The following is a 16,844-nucleotide window of genomic DNA, read 5'->3' as shown; positions in this document are numbered from 1 at the left end:
CTTTATTTTGTGTAAGCCTCACTACCCATCTTGCCTGAGGACATGACACAAGAAGAGAAGGCATGTATCTAAGGTTGGCTCCAAGCTCTTGAGGCAGAGATAGTTTGTTTATTTTCTCTATAAAAGGTCCCTATACAATCGTACTAATGAAGTACAATGCCTAACTTTCATTCATCTTTAGACTATGAGACGAGGAAGCTCTATTGCTTAGGCTGTTTCAAACCTACGGGGTAAAACGCTGGAGGAACATTTTGTAGAGTACAGTTCAGCACTGTCTCCTGGATGATGGACTAGATCTAAGAGCATTTTCCTCTCTAACCTGGCAATCTGAGAGCTGAGGATCCCACTACATCTCTCTTATTGCACAGCTCCCAAGGCTTGAGTTAGATTTTCTTCATATGCGATTTCTGGATTATCCATCCTCCTCTTCTCCCCACTGGAACAACTAACCATGAAAAGCCTTTCTCCGGGTTTGAAATACAGCCCATCTGAGTGGCAGGGGTGAAGTTAGCTGGAGGAGAATAGCTGTTTTAACCACTAACAAACACGACTTTCTATTGCCTGGAGGCTGTTTCCAGACCCAATTATACCTGCCACCCACTGTCTTGTACTAGGAGGGGGGAAAGAGTTACCAACCTCTTGCTGGAGCTGAGTATAAAGTGTGTCCTTCTCCATTTCCATTTGCACCCGCTGATTTTCCAGCTCTTCCAGTGACTTTTCCATGGGCTGGATTTCATCTCTTAAATCCAGGTCACTGCAAGATCCAGGATACTTAAAAGTTAGGCTATAAACAAAGTGACCCGCTACAGAAAAGACATTGCATGCACTGATATTCTACTTGAATTAAGTGGATATTTTTTCTGTAAAAGAATTACACTGATATTTTGCTTTAATTGCTTGATTACTAACAGCAATTCACTGTGAACAAATCTGACAATCCTGTGCCACTCATTTTGTTTGCAAAGCTTTTCAAAGATGGGTGAGTTCCATGGCTCTTTGGTTTGCACATCACATTATAATCTAGGGCACTCATACAATAGGGCCTGATCCAGAGCCCACTGAAGTCATGGAGAAAACTCCTCTTAACTTCAATAGCTTTTGGATCAAGTTCACAGCCACCAAAGCTGGGGACATTACATGTAAAAACTTAAGTTTCCTTGCTGGAAATAAATAACCCAAGCAAGTATTTTCCAAGATTACATGTAGCATACCAAAACAAGCCAGTCCCACAGGCAGGAAGGTTAATGACAAGGCAAAAGGACACTACCCATTTTGTGTGTCCATGTGCGGAATGAATTTTGTTGTGTGCACCAATATGGAGGTGATGTGTGACACACTGAGTGCAGGGGACTGGAGTAGATGACCTCTTGAGATCCCTTCCAGTTCCATGATTCTATATTGGTGCACATAACAAAATTAATGTGGGGGGGGGGCGAGGGGTTCGGAGTGTGGGAGGGGGCTCCAGGTAGGGGGTGAAGGCTCTGGGGTGGAGCCAGGCATGAGGGGTTCTGGGTGTGGGAGGGGCACTTCTCCCCACCACGGCAGGTCTGTGCTGGGGAGAGGCATCTCTCCCCGCCGCAGCCCTGAGCCCCTGCATGGGGCTTAACCGGCAGCGGCGTGGCCACGCAGCTTAGAGGGAACTTAGTAACACTTATCAATTCTGCTTCCCAGACAGTACCCAAGTGTGTGCTCCCTGAATCCACTCTAGCCTTTTAAAGGTTAGAGTGTGAACAGTAAGACAACAATGATTTACATCAGCCACCATGAACAAAGACAAAAAGACTGCATCTTGGGAGTGGTGGGGGGGTTACAATCCAGATCTCTGACTTGCACTGAAATCAGAGGAAGCTGAGAATGTTAACACCTCACAGAACTAAGCTCTTGAATTTTAAGACAAGAGACAGAGAACCTGTTTGTTATGGGCCTCTAAAATGATCTACGGAAAGCACAAGCCAAGATACTAGAAAGCCCAGCACACAGACACTCTGAGGACAGACAAATATTTCACACTTTTATAGCCATTTATATCTTGAGACCACTGTACTAGTGCAAGCTAAAGGTGGTACAGTCCATTGTAATTCAACTGAAAGGTTAGGGACATATCAACTTTTCCAATAGTGATGAACTTAGTGCACTGCTGTGGCCAGTAATCCATACAGCCAGCCACCAACCTAGCCCCAACCAAACCAGAAAACTTAATTGATCTTTTTTTGAACTCTGCACACTTAAGGGCTGATTTACATGGCAAGCCCTACAAGTTGTAGTATGATTAGGGCCCTACCAAATTCATGGTCCATTTTGGTCAATTTCACAATCATAGGATTTTAAAAATCATAAATTTCATTTCAGCTATTTAAATCTGAAATTTTACAGATGATAATTGTTGGGGTCCTGACCCAAAAAGGGGGTGGAGGAAGAGAAATCACAACGTTATTATAGGGGGGCTGCAGTACTGCTACCCTTACTACTGCTCTGCTGCTGGCAGCGGCGGTGCCTTCAGAGCTGGGTAGCCAGAGCCGTGGCTGCTGGCCGGGAGCCCAGCTCTGAAGCACAGAAGTAAGAATGGCACGGTGTGGTGTTGCCAGCCTTATTTCTGCGCTGCTGCGGGCAGAGCTGGGTGCCTGGCCAACAGCCGCCACTCCCCAGCCCTGAAGCCAGTGCAGAATCAAGGGTGGCAATATCACAACGCCCCTAAAATAAACTTGTGATACCCTCCCCCCCGTAACTCCCTTTTGGGTCAGGACCCTCAATTTAAGAAATGCTGGTCTCCCCTGTGAAATCTGTATAGCACAGGGTAAATGTACACACAAGACCAGATTTCACGGTAGGAGATCAGACTTCAAGGTGCATGACTCGTTTTTCATGGCTGTGAATTTGGTAGGGCCCTAAAGGCAGGTCTACACTACCGCTTCCGGTCGATCTAAGCAACGCAATTTGAGTTACATTAGTAGCATAACTTAAGTCGATGTAGCTTAGATCTACTTACTGTGGGGTCCACTCTATGCTATGTTGATGGGAGACGCTTTCCTGCCAACATTGCTTCCGCCTCTCGTTGAGGTGGAGTACAGAAATGCCACTGCATCGATTGCGGCAGCACTGATTTAGCTCCATAGTGAAGACAATCCCTAAGGCTGAGGAGCCACACTGACATTCACTGTATCTAGCACTGTCCACACAGAATGTTAGTGCACAGCAAGCTGGTGAGCTGCAGAGTCAGACTCTGGCTTGCCGCACAGTAACTTGCGAGCCCTTCGTCTCAGTGGGATCACCTCTACGTTCTACCTCTACTTGTAATCTGTCCCATTTTATGAAAGTTAAGAGCATCTCTTGTACCCCTGGCAAGTTGCTGAAGTGGTTCCCAGTTTAACAGAGCTTGAGTGATCAACCACTACCTCATGCAAGACATGCTACTGCAGCAGGCTCGGGAGAGTTGAAGTTACCTCATTATTTCTGTAACATTAAAGCTATCAGTCTTCGTACAAACAAAAGCTAAACTCCCATATTGGCCATCCATGAGCAGCTGCCTCCGCAGGTTTGCACTCAGCATCTCCTTGGCAGTCTTGTCATCCACAGCTCTGGTGATGTTGGCTACTACCCACACTGCATTGCAGTTCTTTAAATACTAAAGGATGGCAAGAAAAGTCAGTTTACAGGAAAACTATAGTAATTAGTTCTAAAGCTTGAGAGTTTCAACCAATTCTTACGAAATAATACATTCAGAAGAACTGTCCAAAAAAGTCTGCTTTTTTTAAAGAAACACTGTTCACGGTCTCAGAATCTCCAAACCCGCATGGGTGTCTAAGTCGTAGAGTGACACTTAGGGCAGGTCTACACTACAGGGCTAAGTTGACCTAAGTCACGCAACTCCAGCTACATGAATAACATAGCTGCAGTCGACGTACTTTAGATCAACTTACTGTGGTATCTACACCGCACTGGGTCGACGGGAGAAACTCTCCTGTCGACTTACCTTATGCTTCTTGTTCCGGTGGAGTACCAGAGTCGATGGGAGAGTGATCGGCAGTCGATTTACCGGGTCTTTACTAAATCGACCCCCGGTGGATCAATCGCCGAGCATCGATCCCCTGCTAAGTGGAGACAAGCCCTTAGAAATATTAAGTGGAAGACAAGCCCTTAGTAATATTAATATTAATATCCAGCTGGATAATGCAAAAGGAAAGAATTCCAAACCTATTTACGAGCCAAGGCTTTCAGAGTTACTATATAACAGTTACATGTGTCTATCAGTGGTTAACCATTTTCCAAATTTAACGTTAATCAGGTTTTTTGGCACTCTTATCTACTGAGGCACTATAAGACAGTTGCCCAGATTTTCGCAGAATGCACTAATACAAACACAATTTAGCAGTGTTGCTGATGGAGATGTACAAAAGGAATTGAAATGGCAGAAAAGGTCTGCGTAAACACAAACACAGATGTATTACTTCTGACTGTACTATGATCAGTCCCTAATAGCAATGCATCCTTCTAAGGGAGGGATAAATGTCCTCAAGGCACCTAAGAGTGCAATATGATAGCATCTATGGTGATTACTTACAGACCTCAAATAACAATCAATGTATGCCCTGAAGCACAAGGATGGATAGCACTTGTAATTTTATCCTAATTAGTGCAACTGTGGATGCCACTTATCCATAGAAGCTACTAATCCTAGAGTTTTAGTAATCAGCTTGTCACTATGGTATCATGCAGCAGCAAGTGCCACATGTTAATTACATGGTGTTGCAAATGTTTATGTTTGAAAAACAGAGGAAAAGGGAAGAGGTTGCTCATGTGCCCAATGCATATTGAATGACATGATGTGTGCAAAACCATTATATAGCAGTTAAGGAGGAAGATGCTGCTTCCAATGAAGATCAGGTCTGGGAACCAGACGGGACATAAGGGCTTAAAAAAACAAAACAAACCACAGACTGAAATTTCAGAGATGCCATTGTACCTCTTTGGCAGCATTATCCCTGGCAGCATTGGAATCTCGTACTCCAGGCAAATCCACCAGCACTGCCCCAGTCTTCAAGACATTAGCACCGGGAACACGGATTTTGACACATTTAACAATGGGCCAAAATTCTCCACCTTTCATGTCGCGTAAGTTATCAGTCCGAGAGTCAATGAATTTCTCTATTTTTGTGCGAAAATCTGCTGCCTAAGCAATAGAGAGAAAACAAGAGTAAGGTTCACTACAGGCAATAGGCTGAGCTACTCCATTTATTCTCTATATCAGTGTGAAATAGCCTGAATGGGTGAAGATATAGGAAGGCCACACCTCAAATCATGCTGTGTTTACCTTCTCTGCAGAGATGTGCTTTACTGTCCCAAGATGCTGAGTCACCTCCTTCATCTCCTTCAGCTTTGGAAGTTCTGCTATCGTCCCATATACAGCTTTCACACGACTATAGGCAGCGCCAGCTTCAGTCTTGCGATCTGGGCATCGTTTCTTTAAGTTACCAGATTTGTCTTTCATATCTTCTAGGAGAGCTTTCAGCTCATTATCCCACTCCTGAAGTGGGAAATACAGAAACAATTGAGACAATACTCCAAAAGAGTAAGTTTGTCATTTGTTATATGTAGAATAACTATTCAAGTTAAAATGAATCAAGACCAGATGCTGTTTGCCCTAAGATATTTTTACCACATACAGAGGAGTGAGTTCTATTACTATTGCTCTGCTGAGACCAAGAAACCCTTTTTAACTGATTACACTAGCTAGTCAGTAAAACAGGAAATATTTTCAAACATTTTTTAAAGCTTTTTTTGTTTGTTTTTTCCCCTTGAAGACTGATGAAAGTTTTCCACTCAGCTCCGATTCTCTCCCTCAGATATTTATACAGCTCCCTTTTACCACAGTACCTAAGCACTAAAATTAAACATACAATATGAACAGCATCACCAACGACTGGTACAAAGAACGGCTACTGAAAAGATCCAAGATAGTTCCAACATGTAGCATGAGCAACATTCCTATTTTTAAACAGGATGACAGAGGATCGATTTAAATAATTATTTGAATCACCAAGAAGAAATCCTCCATTTCAATCCTTGATTTTAATCTACTTTTCCACTTGTACTTCAATTATTTTCTGAAGAAAGGTGCATTCTCACTGGTTGATATAATCATTAAAATATGTTGATTTACAACTAGACAGAGCCTCTATACTAGCTCTGATACATCTTTTTGCTACCTAAGAGGGTACACTATAACTATATACATTTATTTAAGCAGTTATATGGCTTAATATTTTCAGATCCTTCTTACCTGCATTTTTAGTATGTTAGAAAATGGTGAATGATATATTGCTTACTTATTAATAAACATTTTGCACATAATTTGTGTCAATCTGCATTAGAAGGGTAATTTGAATTTAATTAAACACACAAAATAGCATATTTATTATTTAAATGTTTTAGAATCCTAGAAACGTAGGACCGGAAGGTACCTCAATAGATCATCTAGTCCAATCCCCTGTATTGAGACAGGACTAAGAATTATCTAGACCATCCCAACAGGTGTTTTTCTAACATGTTCTTAAAAACCTCCAATGACACAGATTCCACAACCTCCCTAGGTAATTTTTTCCACTGCTTAACTACCCTAAACTTTTCCTAATGTCTAACCTAAACCGTCCTTGTTGCAATTTAAGCCCATTACTTCTTGTCCATCCTCGGTGGATAAGGAGAATAATTTATCACCCTCCTCTTTATAACCACCTTTTATACACTTGAAGACTATTATGTCCCCCCTCACCCAGTTTTTCCAATCTTCCCCCATAGGTCATGTTTTCTAGAACTTTGATCAGTTTTGTTCCTCTCCTCTGGACTTTCTCCAATTTGTCTTCATCATTCCCAAAGTGTGGTGCCCAAAACTTGATGCAGTACTCCAGCTGAGTACTGAGTAGAATGGGAGAATTATTTCTCATGTCTTGCTTACAACACTCCTGCTAATACATCCCAGACTGATGTTTCCTTTTTTTGCAACTTGTGTTACACCATTGACTCATATTTAGTTTGTGATAGATTATAATCCCCAGATCCCTCCTAGCAAGTAATTTCCCATTTTATATTTGTGCAATTGAGTATTCCTTCCTAAATATAGTGCTTTGCATTTGTAGTTATTAAATTTCATCCTATTTATTTCAGGCCATTTTTCCAGTTTGCCATGATCATTTTGAATTTTAATCCTGTCCTCCAAAGCACTTGCAACCCCTCCCAGATTGGTACTGTCAGCAAATTTTAAGTGTACTCTCTATGCCATTATCCAAATCATTTATGAAGACATTGATTATAACAAGACCCAGGACAGATCTCTGTGAGACCCCTTCCAGCTTTTCTGTGAACTACTGATAACTACTCTGAGTACAGTTTTCCAACTAGTTGTTCACCCACCTTATAGTAGGTTTGTTTAGGCTATGTTTCTCTAGTTTGCTTATGAGAAGAACATGTGAGACCTTACTGAAGTCGAGATATATCACATCTACGACTTCCCCCCATCCACAAGGCTTATTACCCTGCCAAAGAAGAATATTAAGCTGGTTTGACATTTGTTTTTGACAAATCTATGTTGACTTACTTATCACTGTATCTGCTAGGTGCTTACAAACTGATTGGTTATTTGCTCCATTATCTTTCTGGGTACGGAAATTAAGCTGACTGGTCTATGATTCCCTGGATTATCCTTATTTCCCTTTATAATAGATAACTACTGGTTCTACTGTATTACCTACGAACACCAGAGTTACAAACTGACCAGTCAACCACACACCTCATTTGGAACCTGAAGTAAATAATCAGGAAGCAACAGAGACCCCCGCCCAAAAAAACAAATACAGTACAGGGCCGTGTTAAACGTAAACTACTAAAAAACAAAAAACAAAAGGAAAGCAGTATTTTTCTTCCGCAAAGTAAAGTTTCAAAGCTGTATTAAGTCAATGTTCAGTTGTAAACTTTTGAAAGAACCATAATGTTTTGTCAGAGAAGTGAGCTGTAGCTCACGAAAGCTCATGCTCAAATAAATTGGTTAGTCTCTAAGGTGCCACAAGTACTCCTTTTCTTTTTGCGAATACAGACTAACACAGCTGTTACTCTGAAACCGAACATTTCAGAGTCACTAACTACCTCAATTCCTGAGGGGTTTATAACTCAAATTCTACTCTATATTTGCCCTTTCCCAGTCCTCTGGGATCTCTCCAGCTGTCCATGAATTCTCAAAGATAATTGCTAATGGCTCAGAGATCTTTTCAGCAATTTCCTTAAGTACCTGGGATGCATTTTGGTCAGGCCCTGACACCTTGAAGACATCTAACTTATCTAATTAATTCTTTAACTTGCTCTTCCCCTATTTTAGCCTCAGATTCTACCCAATCAATGTTTACCATGTGAATACCGAAACAAAAACGGCAGTTAACATTTCAGCCATTGCTGTGTTTTCCATTATCGTTCCCTACTTGTTGAGCAATGGACCTAGCCTGTCCTCGGTCTGGTCTTCCTTTTGCTCCTAATGTATTTGTAAAACGTTTTCTTGTTACCCTTTATATCCTCAGCTAGTTTAATCTCATTTTGGGTCTTGGCCTTTCTAATTTTGTTGCTACATGCTTGGGGTTTTTTTTTTTTTTTTATATATTCATGCTTAATAATTTGACCTAGTTTCCACTTTTTGTATGACTCTCTTGAACATCTCTTGGTTAAGCCAGTAGATTTTAAGAGATTATAAGAAATGTTGCCCTTCACATATTTTGTACTAAATTCAGATTTCATTTTAAACAGGTTTATTGCTAAGAAGAGAAAAACCAACAATTTAAATAAACAAAAAATTGAAAAATCTGATTCAATAAAATTAGATTTTTAATTATTTTTTTAAGTCACTGATTTTTATCCACCTTGCAGGATGAATTCATCTCCGACATTAACTTAAACAAATCCAACACTGCACCAAGGATGAATCCAGCCTTTCAAGTACCACTTAGGTAACCAGTCTAAATAGATTTCTGCTCCGGAGGCAGTGGAGGAAGATCTGAACAGCAGCTGAAATGACTGAAAATGATAAAAGGAAGCTAAACCTGATACAATATACAGAGAAGGACCCATTGAAATCAAGTGGAATAAAAGGAGACAAGAGAAAATACTATACGCTATACACAGAAAAGAAAGCCATTTAACAGTGCCCTCAGCAGGTATTATGGAAGGTAGAGAGAAGGGTGCAAGGGAGGTTGAATGGAGAGCTGAAAGTCTTCAGGATTTGGGGATGGGAAGTAGTAACTAGTAATCCAGAATGTCAGCTCGATAGCGAGGGGCTAGGGTAGAGATGTAAATCTAAATAAAATCTGTACTTTATCCCTCACTCGGCCTCTGTTTTTGGAGCCTCCTTCCTCTGAAAAGCTCCAATGTCTGCCACCACTGCCACTCATAGCCTTGCCAAACAGCAGCGGAGTGAACTCAGACTCCTCTCCATTTCACTGCTCCCCACAGAGGTCTAAATAGCAGACAATGACAAAAGCTAGTCGCTCTGCTGCATCTTGGAAGAACTAAAAAGTAGCAGTAGCAAAGGCAACAGAGCAGTCTATCTGCAAAAAACAACAAACACAACTGCATCAGTTTACTCTCAAATCAAGTTTGGAAGGCTATCTTGTCAACCATAAGTGATATAAAGGGAAGTTATTTACCATAAGGTAACTGAAGTCCTTTGAGATGTGTGGTCCCTATCTGTATTCTCCTGTGGGTATGCATGCACTCCACATGCTTGAGACCAGCAAATTCTTGCAAGTAGCATCCACTGGTCCATGCCTGCATCCTTGCTCTCCTTGTGTTCCGTATCGAGATTGAGAGGCAGGGTGGACCAAATGCCTCTCCAGTTTCTTCTCTACTGCGAACCTTATGATCCAAAGCACAAGGGAAGGAAGCAAGGTAGTGGCATACAGAAAAGGACCAGGCATTTTGGAAAAGTTCTAGTTACAAAAGGGTAGTGACTTCCCTTTCTTCTTCACATGCTGATCCCTATGTGTAATTCACTATGGGTGACTGACAAGCAATACTCGGAGGAGGTGATGCAAAGATGCAGGTGATATAGCTGCTTGTAGAACCACAGTCCCAAAGGATAAGTCAGTGGAGGAGTCTTAGTTCAGTGGGTAATGCCTTGTGAACATATGCACAGAACTCCATATTGCTGCCTTGCAAATATCAAGTGGGGGTACCTTCTGAAGCGATGCTACCGAGGCTGCTTGTGCTCTGGTACCAGTGAGCCCATACTGCATGTAGGGGAGGAAGATGTGCCAAATGATAAAGCAGGATGCAGCCAGAAATCCATCTAGAGATTGTCTGGGAGGAAATATCTTGTCCTCAGACTCGTTCTGCTATAGCAACAAACAATCAAGATGACTCTCTGATCTGTTCTGTTCGCTGCAGGTAGATGTGCATTGGCCTCGTCACATCAAGGAACGAAGCCCTTTTCTCTTCAATGGAGGCAGGAGGCTTCGGAAAGAACACCATGAGTGGACTGTCTGGTTTACGTGAACTTCTGAAACTGCCTTAGGGATGAATTTCAGGTGCAGCTGTAGCAAGACTGTGCGTCTTTATGGAAAATTGTATAAGGTGGGTCTGTCATTAGGGCCACAAGCTCACCTGCCCTTCTGTCCAAGGTGATAGCAACAAGATAATGTTCGTTGATAGGTAAGACACTGAACATGTAGCAAAGGGGTCAAAAGCTGGCTTAGTGAATGCAAAAAGTACTAAGTTGAGGTTCCAGTGAAAAGTTGATTTTGTTACTTGCAGAAAGGTTCTGGTTAATCCATCTAGGAATCCAGAAGTTACTGTGTGAATAAAAATAAAGTAGCTATCTGCTGGTTTTTTATAAAAGTTGCTTGCCACCAGGTAAACCTGTATCAAGCTAAGGGAAAGACCAACCTTGTGGGTAAGGAGGGAGACTGCAAGAATATCCGCTGTATCTGCAGATATATGATTCTGCTGGTCCCGAGGGAGAAGTGCTTCCACTTAGACAGCTAACATTTTTCTGATAGAATCTTTTCTGCTTGTCAAGCTGTCTCAAGTGGGTCAAGAGCACGAGTGCCAACCTCGGGCAGACTGTCAAGGAGCAGGGCACAAGCCCCAGATTGATTGATGGTTCTATAATTAGATTTCACCAACCAAGTAACAAGTGTGAACTCCTCAATGACTATACCAGCCTTTCCCTGGAGTCACAGACAGCCCACTTGGGCACTCTGGTCTATCTTGAACCCAGGCAAGCCTGCCTTTGTGACAGATGGTCCTTTACACCAAAAATCACAATATTCAGGTTACTCCCAGTCCCCAAGGGCAAGTCACTTATCCCGGGTCAATTGTACCCATGCGCACTCAAAGACAAAACTTGTAGTCAATCGTGTAATAAACTAAAGATTTATTAATGAAGAAAAAGAAACAAGAGTTATTTGCAAGGTTAAAGCAGATATACATACTCAAATGAGTTACAATCTTAGGTTCCAAAAGGTGATTGTAACTGCTGTATATGCCAGATCCATATGTCCCCTAAGGCAAGCTATGCAGCTTGAGGATCCCCTGCTTATGTTTAGAAATCTTTGCCCTTCAAAAGTTCAAGCCACACAGAGCTACAGTTCCTTCTGGTCGGGCATTTTTATTTTCTTCCTCCAGAGTTCAAACTGATGGCAGAGTGTCCAAGTGCAAGCCTCTCTTTATGGGTAGGGGGGACCATGGGGGGCAGGGAAGCAATCAATAAAGTCTGTCCTTTGTTGTTTCACAATGGCTCATTTACCCTCAATGGACCTTCTTGTGTGCAGAACAAGCACTTTACATTAATGAATGCTTCTTTGCTGTTTGGTGAGTAACTCAACTGCAAATGCAAACTCTCAATATAACTTTATACCATGGGCTAACAGAGGTTAAGTGAGATCAATACATGCAGCATCCTACAAGCATTTCATCAGGTCTAAACACTAAAACACATTCTTCCTGTCGACTTAACATCTATTTCACAACAACACAAACACAGAGGTAAGCCAGACTGGTTCCAGCTATGCTTTTGTCAGTGTTCAGTGAGACCTGGGCATAAGCTGGCACCTGGTCTGCCAGCATCACACTGCTGTTCTCGAGAATGACTTGCTCAGCCTCAGAATAGGAACGTTCCACATTCCAGGCCCATCCAAATACGAAGCCATGGGGTGAAAGGCACCTGAGTTGGGATGCCTGAGCCTGCCATTCTCTTGAGTCAGACAATCTGGGAGGGTTGAATGCTGATGAGAGGACGTGCTGACGTTTTTAGGAGGCTTATAAACCAGAACTGTTTGGGTCCTTTGGCCTCAATGAAGATGACTCAGGCTCTGTCTGGCTGAATTTTCCAAAGAACCAAGGTAGCAGCAGAATGAATAGTTCAAGTGGTGTCCAATGGAGTAGGAAGAGTGTGTCACCCCTGGAGCAGCAAGTGTTGCATTTCTTGTTTTCCCGGGAGGTGAAAGAGTCCCAAGTGGGGGTTCCCACTGAGTGAAAATGCTGTTCACCACTGAATCAAGCAATCCACATCATACTGTATCAGTGACCTGTCCACTTAATTATTTACCACTCCACTAGTGTGTGTCTCATTTGAAACATTTATCAGTGATTATTTTATGTTTTATCAAGAGCTATGAATCATGAGTTCTTTTCCCGGATTGGTATTATCAATACCAATATAACCATGTGGAATTTTAGTTTGTGAATAAAAACATTGAGTTGTCACAGGTCGAGACTGGGTCTCCATACTGCCTTCTTTTTGTGAATGAGGAAATATTTCACACATAAACCTCTTCCCAATGCTGAAGAAGTACCTGCACTATTGGTCCCCGTTGGAGGAGAGAGAGTATCTCCTCGTAAGAGTGGTCCCTGAAAAGGGAAGGGGAAGGAGGTTTTGGAGGAGGAGGAGAGAAGCTTGATTGTATAACTGAAATGGATTATATCCTGCACCCACTTGTTTGTTGTTACTGCCCTCCAGCTGTGGGGCAGGGGTGGGAGGCAGAAGAGTGCTAGGCAGCTACCAAAGGAGACCTGGGAATTGGGTAGAGATGGCATCAACTTTGGTTCACAACTCCTGAACATTTTGTCAAAAGTATCTTTCGGCCAGGAGGTGCGGTTGGGCTGATGTGGTTAAGTGGAGGGTGCAGGGTACCATGCCTTTGGGCCTTCTCTGTCTTTTATGAGGCAGTTCATAAGAACACTGATGGTAAAATGGTTGAGGCATAGGCCTCTATATGTATGGTTATTAATGGTATTTCCTCTTCAGGGTGAATATATATATATATTTTAAAAAAAGATTTGGCCACCAGTGTGTCTTCACCGATAAGGGCCAGAAATTTAGCCCTGTCCTGCTAGGATAGTTTGTCCTTAAAATCTAGGAACTCTGAATAATTTAGAAAAATCATACTTAGTCCAATATTCTAAATTGGAGGTTAGTAGATTTAAACACCTTCCTCTCTAACAGATCCAGATGTTTGGCCTCCTGGTCAGTACCAGGCTCTTGGTGGTGGCTCTTGGGTGTTGCTGCCTAGATCTTTCAGTGACATCCTGAACAACCAGAGTTTAGTGCAGGATGGGTAAATAAAATCTCTGCCCCTTTTGCAAGCATAAAGGAACACTTCTCAGCCCTCTTGGGGGAAGGACACAGATTACTGTCGTATGCCAAATTGCTCTTGCCAATTCCAGTATGACTGTGTTCCCTGGGTGTGCTATCCAGTTGGATCCCGTGGGTTTTAGGATGTCCAAAAGCTTATGTTGAGCTTCCTGGATCTCGTCAGGAGACGTGGAGCACTTGGGCAAAACTCTGTAGCAGTTCCTGGAATTGCTTGTGGTCACCTGGAGAGGATGGCGAAGCTGGAGCATCTGCCTCATTCAGAGAAGAGGAAGATGATGTAGGAAGAGAGCCTGAGATATAAGCGCTCATATCGAAGGCCTGAGCTAAAGCCATGGGCCAAGCTTTGCTGATATAAAGCAAAGTTAGCACAAGTCAGGCTGTAAGCAAAGATCAGGCTCTGCCTGTGTGCAAGCTCACAGAATCTGGCACGCACAGGGCCGATATTGCAGAAACGCACACTCCTAAGAAGAGCTAAGCACAGAGCACTCAGGCATCCCGATTTCAAGTGGTACCAGAACATCCCTGATATCAAGGACGGTACAAAAACATTCCCAAAGGATAACAGGAACACACTGACCCCTCCAATAAGATAAGGTCAGGATGACAGGGTGATGAATAGAGATGTTTTGATCAAACCAACATGTACGAGGAGCTGGGTAATAACTAGCCCTGTGTGGGGGCAGTAACTATGTCAGAGGAGCAGTACGTAACTTGTTTGTGTCAGGGTCTAAAGAGGTATCTCTCGGAGTGTGTGTCTTGGTCCAGCCGAGGGGGAAAGGAAAGTCCCGCTATCCACTGGGCTGCATTCATTGTCACAGGCATACATGTCTTAGTATCCTTGTAGAGTCTGCCAGGTGCTATTACCATGCTTTGTCGGCAATAAACCTGGCCTGGCACCTTCGGATCTTCTGGTCATTGAGTGGTTTGCTCGAGGTCTGCTGTGCCGGCTGTCTTCACAGAGCTGGGGCAGCACACAGGGAGAATACACACACACAGCTGAACATCTAACCACAGAAGATACCCTTGTCAGACCAGCAGAACCATACTCTTCCTCTTCTGTAGGCTCAGAAGGAAGTTCTCGTTGTTCTCTTGGAGCGGAGGGGTGATCTGACTCCTTATTAGATTACACAGACGTTGGGTGTTGTGTGCATTGGGTCCCATGGACCCAACAGAGCCAGAAGAAAGGTTTGAAGGTGGGTTGCAGAGGTCCCCAAGACATAGGGGGTACCACCAGTCCCAAAGGGGGGGATGTCCTGGTTTGGGTGGGGGAGTTTGGTTCCAGGAAGCTCTTGATCTCCTGTTTGGATTGTTCTCCATCAATGAGGCAATGACAGTTCCTCCAGTAGATTTGACTCCCCCAATAACAAGGTCAGGTCTGACAATCAATGGTGCAGTTGATCCTATCAAAGGAAAGCTGTAGGTGGTAGACTGGATAGGGTCCCATAGCTCACGTCTCCAGGTGGGGTCAAGATCTCTCTGGTAATGGCTGCTCCTGGCAACAGAGGAGACTGCAGATCCAGGAAAACAAAGACATCCCCGGGAGTGGAGTCCTTCTGCTCTACCCGCGGTGTGTGCGGTTCTGTCCACCCACACCAAGAGAGCTGACGTAGGAAGGCTCTGAGTTGGCGGATCCATATGGGGTTGGATCATTACTGCCGGTGGCTGAGGTTCTCGATGGGTGCTCTTTGTCAGTACTGGTGGTTCTCTGCCTTTCGACCTCAAAGGTGGTGTTAATGCTGCTGGGTGTCTGTGCTGCTCCTATGCTGTTTGTGGCACTCCAGGATTAGCTGCACCAGAGTAGCTTGCAGATTCAGAAGACCTCTACGTTAATCATGAAGACAGACCACAGACTTGGTTCAGTGACAAAGGTGCCCTGGCTCAACACATATGCCCACAACAAGAACTAAGAAGCAGAAAGTCACATCCTCACATTCCATCTACATTCCATCAAAACAATGTAATATTGGGCTGTTAAGGTGGCGATCCTGTCCCAAGAGTACCCACCACCACCAGATAAAGGAACAGATCTTAAGATATTTAAAAAAAAAGGAGGAGTACTTGTGGCACTTTAGAGACTAACCAATTTATGTGAGCATAAGCTTTCGTGAGCTACAGCTCACTTCACTCTGAAACTTGAAGATATTTAAAGAAAACTTTGTTTGATAGCATCTGTCTGGCAATAGGGTGACCAGATGTCCCAATTTTATAGGGACAGTCCCGATTTTTGGGTCTTTTTCTTATATAGGTTCCTATTACCCCCCTACCCCATCCCGATTTTTCACACTTCCTGTCTGGTCACCCTATCTGGCAAGGAACCACTTCTCACTAGTTGTGACTGTGAAATCTACATTTATTTATTGTTTTGCCTTTATGATCCCTACTTCTCTATTGTTTATCTGTAGGGTCTCTGTCTGATTCTTTAATTCTTCTGTCTGTTGCGTAACTAATCTTGCAAGATTAAAATCAACTAAGGCGCTGGGGTCTGATTGGTTAAAGAATTGTTTCATAATGGGCTAGGATTGGTGAAAAATACTGTTTTGTAGGACTTCAGTTTAAAATGATTGGTTACGGCACAGCTAAGCAGGACTCAAGTTTCACTATATAAACTGGGGTCCAAAAGGAAATTCTTTGGGAACCAACTCCAGGACACAGCCCAAGCTCAGAGCTGCCAGACCTCAGCACTCTGCCGATGACACCTTGCAGAAACTGGAGTCCCCGGATGACCTGATCCTGACTGGCCACCAGGAAAAGTTAGTCTGATTTATTGGGAGTGGCGAGCATTGTATGCTTAGTATTTGTATTCTGTTGTAGTAACTGTTAATAAATAGAGGTTAAGGATATTACTGTGTAAGGCTCTTTCATTGGTAAAAAACCCCACAAAACCCACAGAAGATTACACCCTGAACCCTAGGAATTGGGTATGGGTGGCCTTGAGCCTAGGAACTGGGTTAGGGTGGGGGTGCCTAAATTAACCCTTGAGCCCACCAAAAGGTAAACGTGGGGTGTCCTAGAGCGTGCGGGTAACACTTGTACCTCCTAGTTTGAACAAAACATCCTCGTCTGTTATTCTGTCATCCCATCCTTATCTTTATGAGGGGCCTGCGTGTTCCTGTACCATCCTCTCCAGTCAGGAACATGTTTACCTGGTTAGCTGATACCCTGATGTTACTATTCTGACAAAGCCTACTTTGCTTCACCACCTTTGGTTCATACTGCTAGG

General features: G+C 43.1%; 1 protein-coding gene across 8 annotated transcripts in view; it reads right to left on the bottom strand.

The window, feature by feature from the left end:
• The window catches only part of LOC140906245 (uncharacterized), a 106,743-nt gene that overhangs the window by 51,396 nt on the left and 38,503 nt on the right, over positions 1–16,844 (bottom strand). For 6 of the 8 annotated variants that reach the window (XM_073329827.2, XM_073329829.2, XM_073329828.2 and 3 more), the window contains exons 9-12: positions 5,309–5,521; positions 4,961–5,167; positions 3,441–3,622; positions 637–754 (exon numbers count right to left, since the gene is read on the bottom strand). In XM_073329827.2, coding sequence (XP_073185928.2) covers positions 637–754; positions 3,441–3,622; positions 4,961–5,167; positions 5,309–5,521 — 720 coding nt within the window. Of the gene's footprint in view, positions 1–636; positions 755–3,440; positions 3,623–3,970; positions 4,074–4,960; positions 5,168–5,308; positions 5,522–16,844 lie in introns of those variants that run through there. The other 2 variants (XM_073329832.2, XM_073329833.2) reach the window with 2 other exon arrangements.

The sequence above is a fragment of the Lepidochelys kempii genome, chromosome 2 (genome assembly GCF_965140285.1).
Source record: "Lepidochelys kempii isolate rLepKem1 chromosome 2, rLepKem1.hap1, whole genome shotgun sequence".
NCBI lineage: Eukaryota > Metazoa > Chordata > Testudines > Cheloniidae > Lepidochelys > Lepidochelys kempii.
The sequence above is the reverse complement of the archived record's forward strand: the minus strand, read 5'-3'. Positions and strand labels throughout refer to the sequence as shown.